At 43.1% G+C, this 12345-nt stretch overlaps 1 protein-coding gene across 3 annotated transcripts in view; it reads left to right on the top strand.

Annotated features, from left to right (window-relative positions):
* The window catches only part of CFAP58 (cilia and flagella associated protein 58), a 110631-nt gene that overhangs the window by 62773 nt on the left and 35513 nt on the right, over positions 1 to 12345 (top strand). Inside the window, exon 16 of one of the 3 annotated variants that reach the window (XM_073904231.1) lies at positions 4371 to 4452. The exons of the other annotated variants lie outside the window; for them this stretch is intronic. Coding sequence (XP_073760332.1) covers positions 4371 to 4421 — 51 coding nt within the window. The 3' untranslated portion in view covers positions 4422 to 4452. Of the gene's footprint in view, positions 1 to 4370; positions 4453 to 12345 lie in introns of those variants that run through there. 3 annotated transcript variants of the gene reach the window in all.

Below are 12345 nucleotides of genomic sequence, written 5' to 3'. Positions count from 1 at the left end.
AACTAGGAGCTGGTTCTTTGAAAGAATTAACAAGACTGATAAACCCCTGGCCAGCCTGATCAAAAAGAAAAGAGAAATGACCCAAATCAACAAAGTCACGAATGAAAGAGGAGAGATCACAACCCACACCAAAGAAATACAAACAATTCTAAGAACATATTATGAGTAACTCTATGCCACCAAATTAGATAACCTGGAAGAAACGGGTGCATTCCTAGAGATGTATCAACTACCAAAATTGAACCAGGAAGAAATAGAAAACCTGAACAGACCTATAACCACTAAGGAAATTGAAGCAGACATCAAAAATCTCCCAACAGACAAAAGCCCAGGGCCAGATGGCTTCCCAGGGGAATTCTATCAGACATTTAAAGAAGAATTACTTCCTATTCTCCAGAAACTGTTCCAAAAAAATAGAAATGGAAGGAAAACTTCCAAACTCATTTTATGAGGCCACCATTACCTTGATCCCAAAACCAGACAAAGACCCCATCAAAAAGGAGAATTACAGACCAATATCCTTGATGAACATGGATGCAAAAATTCTCACCCAAATCCTAGCCAATAGGATCCAACAGTACATTAAAAGGATTATTCACCATGACAAACTGGGATTTATCCCTGGGCTGCAAGATTGTTTCAACATCCGCAAATCAATCAACGTGATACAACACATTAACAAAATAAAGAACAAGAATCATATGATCCTCTCAATAGATGCAGAAAAAACATTTTTCTTGATCAAAACTCTTCAGAGTATAGGGATAGAGGGTACATACCTCAGTATCATAAAAGCCATCTATGAAAAACCTACAGCAAATATTATTCTCAATGGGGAAAAGCTGAGAGCTTTTCCCCTAAGCTCAGGAACGTGGCAGGGATGTCCACTCTCACCACTGCTATTCAACATAGTATTAGAAGTCCTAGCCACAGCAATCAGACAACAAAAAGAAATGAAAGGCATCCAAATCGGCAAAGAGGAAGTCAAACTCTCACTCTTTGCAGATGATATGATACTGTATGTGGAAAACCCAAAAGACTCCACCCCAATTTGCTAGAACTCCTACAGGAATTCAGTAAAGTAGCAGGATATCAAATCAATGCACAGAAATCAGTGGCATTCCTATACACCAACAACAAGACAGAAGAGAGACAAATCAAGGAGTCGATCCCATTTACAATTGCACCCAAAACCATAAGATACCAAGGATTAAATTTAACCAAAGAGGCAAAGGATCTGTACTCAGAAAACTATAAAATACTCATGAAAGAAATTGAAGAAGACACAAAGAAATGGAAAAACATTCCATGCTCATGGATTGGAAGAACCAACACTGTGATGATGTCAATGGTACCTAGAGCCATCTACACATTCAATGCAATCCCCATCAAAATACCATCCACCTTTTTCAAAGAAATGGAACAAATAATCCTAAAGTTTGTATGGAACCAGAAGAGACCCCGAATAGCCAGAGTAATATTGAAAAAGAAAAGCAAAGCTGGCGGCATCACAACTCCGGACTTCCAGCTCTAGTACAAAGCTGTCATCCTCAAGACAGTATGGTACTGGCACAAAAACAGACACATAGATCAATGGAACAGAATCAAGAGCCCAGAAATGGACCCTCAACTCTATGCTCAACTCATCTTTGACAAAGCAGGAAAGAATGTCCAATGGAAAAAGGACAGTCTCTTCAACAAATGGTGTTGGGAAAATTGGACAGTCACATGCAGAAGAATGAAACTGGACCATTTCCTTACACCACACACAAAAATAGACTCCAAATGGTTGAAAGGCCTAAACGTGAGACAGGAGTCCATCAAAATCCTAAAGGAGAACATAGGCAGCAACCTCTTCGACCTCAGCCGCAGCAACTTCTTCCTAGAAACATCGCCAAAGGCAAGGGAAGCCAGGGCAAAAATGAACTATTGGGATTTCATCAAGATAAAAAGCTTTTGCACAGCAAAAGAAACAGTCCACAAAACCAAAAGACAACTGACAGAATGGGAGAAAATATTTGCAAATGACATATCAGATAAAGGGCTAGTATCCAAAATCTATAAAGAACTTATCAAACTCAACACCCAAAGAACAAATAATCCAATCAAGAAATGGGCAGAAGACATGAACAGACATTTTTCCAAAGAAGACATCCAAATGGCCAACAGACACATGAAAAAGTGCTCAACATCGCTCGGCATCAGGGAAATCCAAATCAAAACCTCAATGAGATACCACCTCACACCAGTCAGAATGGCTAAAAGTAACAAGTCAGGAAACGACAGATGTTGGCGCGGATGCGGAGAAAGGGGAACCCTCCTACACTGTTGGTGGGAATGGAAGCTGGTGCAACCCCTCAGGAAAACAGTATGGAGGTTCCTCAAACAGTTGAAAATAGAGCTACCATACGATCCAGCAATTGCACTCCTGGGTATTTACCCCAAAGATACAAATGTAGGGATCCGAAGGGGTACGTGCACCCCGATGCTTATAGCAGCAATGTTCGCAGTAGCGAAACTGTGGAAAGAGCCAAGATGTCCATCGACAGATGAATGGATAAAGAAGAGGTGGTATATATACACAATGGAATATTATGCAGCCATCAAAAGGAATGAGATCTTGCCATTTGCAATGACGTGGATGGATCTGGAACATGTTATGCTGAGTGAAATAAGTCCATCAGAGAAAGACATGTATCATATGACCTCACTGATATGAGGAATTCTTAATCTCAGGAAACAAACTGAGGGTGCTGGAGTGGTGGGGGGTGGGAGGGATGGGGTGGCTGGGTGATAGACATTGGGCAGGGTATGTGCTATGGTGAGCGCTGTGAATTGTGCAAGACTGTTGAATCATAGATCTGTACTTCTGAAACAAATAATGCAGTATATGTTAAGAAAAAAAAAAGAAGAAGATAGCAGGAGGGGAAGAATGAAGGGGAGTAAGTCGGAGGGGGAGACGAACCATGAGAGACGATGGACTCTGAACAACAAACTGAGGGTTCTAGAGGGGAGGGGGGTGGGGGATGTGTTAGCCCGGTGATGGGTATGAAGAGGGCACATTCTGCGTGGAGCACTGGGTGTTATGCACAAACAATGAATCATGGAACACTACATCAAAAACTAATGATGTAATGTATGGTGATTAACATAATAATAAAAAAATGAAAAAAAAAAAAAAGAAAGGTTGAGAGACTTGCCCCCAAGGCCACATACCTGGCACCTGGTCGAGTTATGAGTTGGACTTCGGCAGTCTGGCTCTAAAGGCTCTTCACCATGAAAACCATGGCCCATTGATTAATCCCTTGTAGATCACTTTGGTCATTAATGGGCAAAATTTACATTTTCACTGCATGTAGAACCTGACTACTCTAAGCCTGGTCCTAGGACCAGAGGCATTGGCATCATCGGAGAGTTTTTCAGAAATGCAGACTCTTAGGACCCTGCCAGACCTAATGAATCAGAATCTGCATTTAAATTTTTTTAAAAGATTTTATTTATTTATTTGAGAGAGAGAATGAGAGATAGAGAGCATGAGAGGGAAGAGGGTCAGAGGGAGAAGCAGACTCCCCGCTGAGCAGGGAGCCCGATGTGGGACTCGATCCTGGGACTCCAGGATCATGACCTGAGCCGAAGGCAGTCGCTTAACCAACTGAGCCACCCAGGTGCCCCAGAATCTGCATTTAAACAAGATCCCCATGGGTGTAGTATACTGGTTCTTTGTAAGAGCTATCTATGGTTCAGGGAGGAGCCCCGCGACGTGACGTTACTAGGTGTGTGGTCTTGCTTTTTGCCTAACCTTCCAACTCTTCAGATCTTCTCTGAAACCTGAAACACTTCTCCGAAACTTGGAACTCATCATCTTATTCAGCATCTTTCAGTTCCTGAAGATGACGGGAAAGAACTGCATGATGCCCTTAGGGGAATGTCTGTGCTCATGAGAATTGGCCAGTGCTCAAAAAATATCACAATTTCTGGTGTAGAGCAGGATAACCTCACACTCTGGTCTCCAGCTCTTGAGCTCCAGGCACTGAGACCTAGGAGGGAAACTGACAAATGAGTGCATCCAGGTTTTCAGGCATGTTTTAGGGCCCCATTAATTCTCAATGTCTAGTGTTGTTAGTATGAAAATTCTAGAATGTTTCTTTGTTGATGGAGACATGAAGAACCTTGATCCTGTTTGATGGTAGTGTGGATGGATTTGGCAGAAGCTGCAGAGAGTTTTGAAGAGTGGAGGGGAATGGCAGTCACAGCTCACGTTTCTAGCACGCTGAGGATGTGCCCAGCTGCCCTGCGCTAGAGCATTTTGCTTTCACTGTATCCACAGGAAGCCCAGATGAGCCGGTGCTGTTATTCTTTCTGTTTCACAGAGGCGGGAAATGAGGCTTCACAATAAAACTTGCCCAAGAGTTTACGGCTAGGATATGCCAGAGCTGCAGTTATAGACCAGGGTTTGGTAAGCGATGACCCAGCAAGGCTCACACCAAGAATGGTATTTATGCATGTAAGGGGCTAGAAAAAAAATGGAAAGAATGACCCTATTTCATGACATGTAAAAATGAGATGAAATGCACCTCAAATTTCTGCATCCACAAATCAAGTTTTATTGGCGCATACCACACTCATCCATTTATGTATCATCTCTGGCTCCTTTTGTGCTAGAGCAGCAGAGCCGAGTAGTTACGGCAGAGACTGTGTGGCCCACAGAGTCCACGAAAGTAACTCTCTGGCCTTTTGCAGAAAAGACTTGCTAACCCTACCTATAAACCTTCGTCGTTGGAAGCCAGACCGGAACCATTCACCACTGTTCTGGGGCGCCTTCCAGTAAAGCCACTGAGCATTTCATTTCTACAATTACTCCCTTCCCCAATTCCAAAGGAATTGCTTAATTACGAAAGAACCACTTTAAGGAATGGAAGGCAGAATTTTAATATCACGTCCCCAGTCGCTGGTGGTGTAGCCTGCACCAAACATAATTCTTGCCTGCTCCGTTGGCAGATAATTAAGTGCTCATCCTCTGCAAAGCTGAGTTGATGTTGTCGGAGATGCTCCCTCCCCAGACAGACCGAGGGACAGAAAGGCACAGTGAAATCCGCTGGCTAGAAACCCATCTGCAGGGTTTTGTTCTGTTTCAAAATCAAGGGGAAGGAGAGTGAGAGGAGAGGGGGAGACACCATCGGCAAAGTCTTGCTGTCCTCACCAGAGAATATTGAAACTGTCGGGGATGGTTGAGGAGGCTTCTCCCCCAGCGTGCTCCTTGTGGCCTGCTTCTCCACTGTCCCCTCGTCCTGGGACTTCCTGGGGGGATGTCTACATCCCTGCACCTGCTCCTCATGTGTCAGGGAGGATGGGAAGAGCTGCTGGAGACAGGTAGTTCAGAAAAGGGAGTGCCGAACCTGGTCATAAACAGAGATGGGCAGACATCCGTGTGGCCTGCCTGTGGCACGCTATATGCCCGTCTGCGTCTGGTGTGTGTAAGGGCTCAGTGTGAACACTCTAAGAGGTGGGTTCCTGGGCAGCTTGTGTATGATCTTCTAGCACCACGGCAACCAGGAATGTCTGCTGGGCATGTTGTGGAAGTGCTTTCTGTGCGTCGTATCTCAGCAGTTCCCAAATGCTGATCTGGGGACTGGGAGAATGTGTATGTCCCCAAACATAAGTGTTTCATTGGTTTGTAATATAATGAGCACAATGACTAGGTAGCATAAGGCTATTTTTACTTTTTAATTTTGGGGACCGCATTGCTCCCCCTGCGTTCTTTCTCTTTTGGAGATGTAAAATGTTACGTATTTTTTGAAATGGCATTCTCTTTTATTTTTTGTACATTCCTTTCCTTTATGAAGCGATTGGTGAGCGCTCCTGACAATTTCGTATTTGTTGAGAGCGTGGATCCTATTGCTAGATGACTATGGTTTGAATCTTGGCTCTGCCATGAGCTCTGAACCCCTGGGTGGGTTACTTAACCTGTCCGTGGTAACTTGGTTTCCTCATTTGTCAAGTAGGGATAATCATGGCTATCTCATGGGGTTGCTGGAGGGATTATATTAATATATGTAAAACATATGGAGTAGTTCCTGGACCAGAGCAAACACTACATTAGTATTATCAGTCTCTTTCTAGCTCATGTTAAAACTTAGCGGCGGATAAAATCAGTAAGATTATGCTGGTGCTTTCAAGAGCTTGGCCAGTGGGGGGCTGGGGAGGGTTATTCACGTCTAAGAAGTCTAAAATGAAGGAGCTCCGACTTTATCTCTTCATCTTTGCAACAGCCCCATTTAAAAACAGATGGAGGAGCTAAAGGCCAGAGAGGTCTGTGGACCCTCAGAAATCATCTGCCAGCCTCGGAAAAAGGGCAATTGTGCAGGACCTGCTGGTCTCCTTGGCGGGAGCAGGCTTTTCATATGCAGATGTTTGGGGCTTTTCTTGAAATTGTGTTCAGCTTCATTTGAGGTGAATACAGTTCTCACCCTGTGTCCCTTCACACTTGCCTAGGTGTATTTAATGTGCTCAATTATCACCTGCCTTCTATTCCTTCTCATTAGTTCTCTATCAGTGTGCCAGGAATAACTTCCCAGGGTGTTTGAGTCCCGCAAGCATTAGGAGTTTCTTAAAAAGAGATTGGCTCTGGTAGCCTCCATTAGGCAGACAGAGGTTAAAAACCAGTTTATACGTTCAGCTGTGCATCCCTTAAACACTTTGTGATTTCAGCCAACCCAAGGAGATACTCAGCTGACTAGTGCCCTAGATCTTTGATTTGCTTTAGGAAAGGTTTTGTTCGGGTTACTTGCTTTAAAACAAGTGGTTTTCAAGAGGGGCTGTGTTGATGGACACCCTTCTCTTCACTCTTGGTTTCATCTCAGTATTAAGAGGATTGAGGCCGTTTAAATTGTCAGGGATCCAAGAAATAGCAGGCCTGATTACAGATGTTTCATTAACAAAGGACAGACAGATATTAAATGTGCAGCAGACATCGAACCTTTTCCCTCTTCTCAAGGAAACATTTTCTCTGCCCACAAGAAACAAGGAACTTCTGCCCAACTGTCAACCTGTTTTTCTAGCTCTTCCATGACTCCTTTCTCCTCCCCACTCACATCCCCCCAAGACTGGGAAGGGAGGCATTGCTAATCTGATCAGCATATAATCACAAGAGGCCTGGGCCATATAGTGCTGGCCTTCCTCAAGAAGGAGAGAATAAGTCTCTTGGTGCAGACAACTTCTCAGCCCACTGGACTGGAGAGGCCTTTCAGGGGGGATGGGGTTGGGGGAATATCATATAGAAAAGCCTAGTGATTAAGAGCTTGGACCCTTGAGCAAATCAGGGTTGTGAGTTCTAGCTCTCTCCTAATACTGTGCGGCCCCAAGCAAGTTACTTAACTTGCCTAAGCTTCTGAGTCTGATTTGTAAAATACAGATGATAATAATCCCTTTCACATGAGGTTTTGTATAGATTAAAGGAGATTGTCTTTACCAAGTCCATTGCCCAATGCTTGCACTTAATAAATGTTAGCTGCCAGTGTCATGGTATTGCACTTTGGAGGTGGAGTTTGGAAGGATCTCCACGACAGTGGCTTATAAGCAGCTTTAGTATAACAACTCAGCATTTCATGTGTGACCTCACTTTCAGGAATAATTGCTAGACCCATCTATCCTTGGGGCAGCCTTTCACTTTACCTCTATGGTGAGCAGGCCATCAGTTGGTGTGCTTATGGAATAAGTTCTGTGATGACCTTGGTATCAGTTAGCTCTTGCTGTATAACAAACCAGTCTAAAGCTTAGCAGCTTAACACAATGCTCATTTATTAGGCCTTGAGTCTGGCTGACAATCTGGACTGGGCTTACCTAGCCAGTTCTTCTGTTGGGCTTGCCTGGACTCACTCATGTTTCTGCAGGCAGCAGGTTTCTGGGAGCTGGTTGGTCTACATGGCATCATTCACATGTACAGGGGTTGGTGCTGGCAGTTGGCTGGGATGATGTCAGCCACTGAACCACGTCTCCACTAGGCTAGCCCAGGTTTATTCTCATGATGACAGTCTCAGGGTTCCTAAGGGCAGCAAGAAAGGACAAGCCCCAGCACGGGCTTTGAGCCTCCATTTTGTGTCATACTTGCCCCATGGGCCAAAGAAAGTCACATGGGCAAGTTAAATGTGGGACACAACTGTCTAAGATCATGGATGTGTGCAGCCATTATTGCAACAATATACCCCAATTTCTTATCTTTGGTGAGTTTGAGTGGAAATACTTTGCATTTAAGCATTCAAGTGGTACAAGATTTCTTTTTTTCAATCCTTTGTCAGATATGGTATTTTAATGTGCCTGGCATCTGATTGCTATCCTTGGATTTTATTGCTGACATGCTTTTCTTTTCTTTAATCTTTTATTCCCTTTATTTGGGAAATTATAGTTTGCTGCAGGACATAGTTCTTTTTATAGGAGAACCAGCTGTGATGTCATAACTGAGCATATTTCCTTAGGGATATGCATTTATCCCCATGCATTTGGAAAAATGATCCACAATCCATTTGTTCATTTCTATTTTGGTGTCTGACTTCACATTGAATCAGAGCAAATATGTGAGCTAAAAATGTATTAGTTGATAAATTAATCCCTAAAAAATGTTATTTATGATTTTGATTTCTATTATTGATCTCTAATAGGTGAGGGGATATTAAAAAAAGAATTAATTTTCTTTCTTTTATAAAGGTCAGTTGGAATTTTCACAAAACCAATTGAGAACTGATACTAGAAACTATTCAATTCTTTTCACTAGAGGAGTGTTTAAGGAGGAAATTTTTTTTTTTAGTTAAAACAAATACAATAATATGACTAGTAACTGAAAATAGAAATAAATAGATTACTTAGAGTCCAAACAAAGCAGTTTCAATAAAGAATTTCTCAGTGGAACATTTAGATTCTTATTGAATCTGTATACAATTATATCTTATTCCCCAAACAAAACAGATTTTCAGTGATAAATGTTTTTGGACAGCAGCAAGATTCAATTCAGTTCATTTCAAGATGCAGATTTATTTATGAAATTAGAAGAAAACAGGCGCCCACCTGGGGGAGTCCTGTCTATCTTTAGCTACTCTGTTGGTGTTTCACCCAGAAATACCTCAGAGATAGAGGTGCTTCTTACAAGGATGAGAAAAATTGCAGCTGGAGCAGAAATTAATTTGTATTTATAGTCCAAACACCTACATGAATTCTTAATCTGCTTTTTTATGATTTTAGGGGAATTTATAGAATCTTTTAGATTGGAAGAAATCTCCAGTGGGTCATCAAGTTTCCTCTCCTTATAATGGCAGCACTGATTTTATTATCCTTAAAGCAGCTCTGATAGATGGATGTCACGTCTGGCTCATGTTTCATGCATTTAAAAATGTATATTCCCTAGCCTGAGTGTATTTAATGTGTAGGAGACAGACTGAGAGCTGCCTATATGCCCAGGAGACCTTTTTTGAGTTCCTGACACAGTCTCCTCTGGAACAGATGCTAAATATGTAGCACATTAAGCATTATATTGATGCCATCAAACTAAGTTTGCTTTTGGCTTCTGACAACTGGAAATATTTTTCCCAGCGTGTATAGGGACCGAGTGTGCTCTCTGTTCTGAGATGATAATAGAAAATCGTTCCCTCTTAAACCTGTTTTGTCCTGCATACGTCCAGGGATCCACCACCCTCACAAATAAGAGAGCCTGGTTGGAAGACCAATTATGAACCAAAAGGTATTTTGGGGTATTTCTAATGTCTGCAGAAGTTTGTGAGACACAAAGGAATATAAGACATGCAAGAAATTTCTATTCTGTTTCAGAAGATTTCTGAGGTATATCTGAGAAAAAAAGGAGACTGGTCTCTATGAGCAGTGTCTAAAAAATCCAGACTATCACTTTACGGTTCCACTTAGTGAACAATACCCAATTATGCATCATTACATTATACTGGATACTGACAATAGTGAGTGTCCAATTATGCGGAAGAGACACTGTCTAGGAGAGAATATGATACGGTGTTTGTTGTTTAAAACAGCTGTACGTGCCAAAGGGGTAGCAGTAGGGGAGATGAATAGGAACTGGCTTCCTCACGGACAAAGAAGATGTGATTGGCTGGACTTTGGCAGGTTACAACTGCTTACCCAACCATTGCCTAAAAATAAGTGTTGAAGAAGAATGGAATAGCAATTGTGAGCTCAGAACTAGTTTTGAGTCCTGGTTTTACCAATGTCCAACTTTGTGACCCTGAGCAAGCAACTTACGCTCTCAGGGCCCAGCTGTGGAATGGTCAGAGTAATAGCACTGGGTTCATAGGGTCGTTGTGAGGACTGAATGAGAGAACTCATTCAAACTGTCTCGGACAGAACTAGTCATGCAGGTTAGTAAGAGCTAACTGCACGTGACGGTGATGGCACCGGTATAGGAAAGGCCTGTAATGGAAAGTTTGCTTGAACGAGGCATATTTGGAAACAAGTGAAAGGGGCGTTTTAGGTGGAGGGAAAAATGAAGAGTCAAAGTTCCGAGGTGGGGTGACTCTGTTTGGGGTGTGGTAATGGGGCGGAGGAACAGGGACATACAGCTAGCTATTTGGTGTCAGAGAGTACCTTTGAATATGTTAGGTGGGGACCAATTACATGGTCTTAGAGACCAAGGATAGGCATTCAGCTTGCTCCCAGAGACAAGTATGGACTAATTGTGGTAATGACTCCAGCTCCCATGGCGGAGGTTATAGGTTTTAAATGCCTATCGTGTTATGATGTATCCAATCCTGTGATGGATCCTTTATGTTATGGATTATTTTTAATTCTCACAATAATTTTTACTATTTATATGTTAGGCCAGTTTTAAAAATGAGGAAACTGAGGATCAGAATGATTAAGTAATATGGTCAAAGTCACAGAGCTAACCAGTGGCAGAACTGGGTCTCAAACGCGTGTAGTTGCTGGTGAGAGGGGAATCCTATTCTAGCCCAACCTGGTTAACCTTCCAGGCCTGTGTTCCTCAGGATATTAACTAGTCAGAGGAGTGGCACAGTACACATGACCAGGAGGAAAGGCTGAAATGGACAGGGGGTCAGGGACTGGGGTGAAGGAGCCGCCAAGAAACAGTTGTAATTTGGGCCCAAGTTACTGAGGCTATTGGTAAGAGACAGGCACTGATGGTGAGGAGAAAGGAATAAATCAGTGAATTCTTTAAAAAGACCATCTTAAAGGACTTGACCATTGAATGTCTGTGAAGGTCAAGGGAGAAGAGTCAAAAGTGGTTTTCAGTTTTCATCCTGGTCAGTGATGACTCTCAGGTGCTGCTGGTGACCCACTGCCTTGGGGCCCAGTAGTTACATCACACCACGCCCCTTGCTCCTGCTGCCCCCCCCCGCCCCCCGCCCTGCCACCACACCAAGGTCACCCGGGCTGAAGCTTGGACCAGGAGACTTCTTTTTTTCTTTAAATTTTTTTTATTGTTATGTTAATCACCATACATGACATCATTAGTTCTTGATGTAGTGTTCCATGATGCATTGTTTGTGTGTAACACCCAGGGGTCCAAGAGAACATGCCCTCTTTAATACCCATCACCAGGCTAACCCATCCCCCCACCCCCCTCCCCTCTAGAACTCTCAGTTTGTTTTTCAGAGTCTATCGTCTCTCATGGTTCATCTCCCCCTCCGACTTACTCCCCTTCATTCTTCCCCTCCTGCTATCTTCTTCTTCTTTTTTTTTCTTAACATATATTGCATTATTTGTTTCAGAGGTACAGATCTGTGATTCAACAGTCTTGCACAATTCACAGCGTTGACCATAGCGCATACCCTCCCCAATGTCTATCACCCAGCCACCCCATCCCTCCCACCCCCCACCACTCCAGGAACACTCAGTTTGTTTCCTGAATTTAAGAATTCCTCATATCAGTGAGGTCATATGATACATGTCTTTCTCTGACTTATTTCACTAAGCATAACACCCTCCAGTTCCATCCACGTCGTTGCAAATGGCAAGATCTCATTCCTTTTGATGGCTGCATAATATTCCATTGTGTATATATACCACCTCTTCTTTATCCATTCATCTGTCGATGGACATCTTGGCTCTTTCCACAGTTTGGCTATTGTGGACATTGCTGCTATAAGCATCGGGGTGCATGTACCCCTTCGGATCCCTACATTTGTATCTTTGGGGTAAATACCCAGGAGTGCAATTGCTGGATCGTATGGTAGCTCTATTTTCAACTGTTTGAGGAACCTCCATACTGTTTTCCAGAGTGGCTGCACCAGCTTGCATTCCCACCAACAGTGGAGGAGGACTCCCCTTTCTCCACATCCCCGCCAACATCTGTCGTTCCCTGACTTGTTAATT

This window comes from Callorhinus ursinus, unplaced genomic scaffold (assembly GCF_003265705.2).
Source record: "Callorhinus ursinus isolate GAN/ISIS: 27379988/994484 unplaced genomic scaffold, GSC_fseal_2.0 scaffold20, whole genome shotgun sequence".
Lineage (NCBI taxonomy): Eukaryota > Metazoa > Chordata > Mammalia > Carnivora > Otariidae > Callorhinus > Callorhinus ursinus.
Note: the sequence above shows the minus strand (reverse complement) of the source record. Positions and strands in the feature narration are given on the sequence as shown.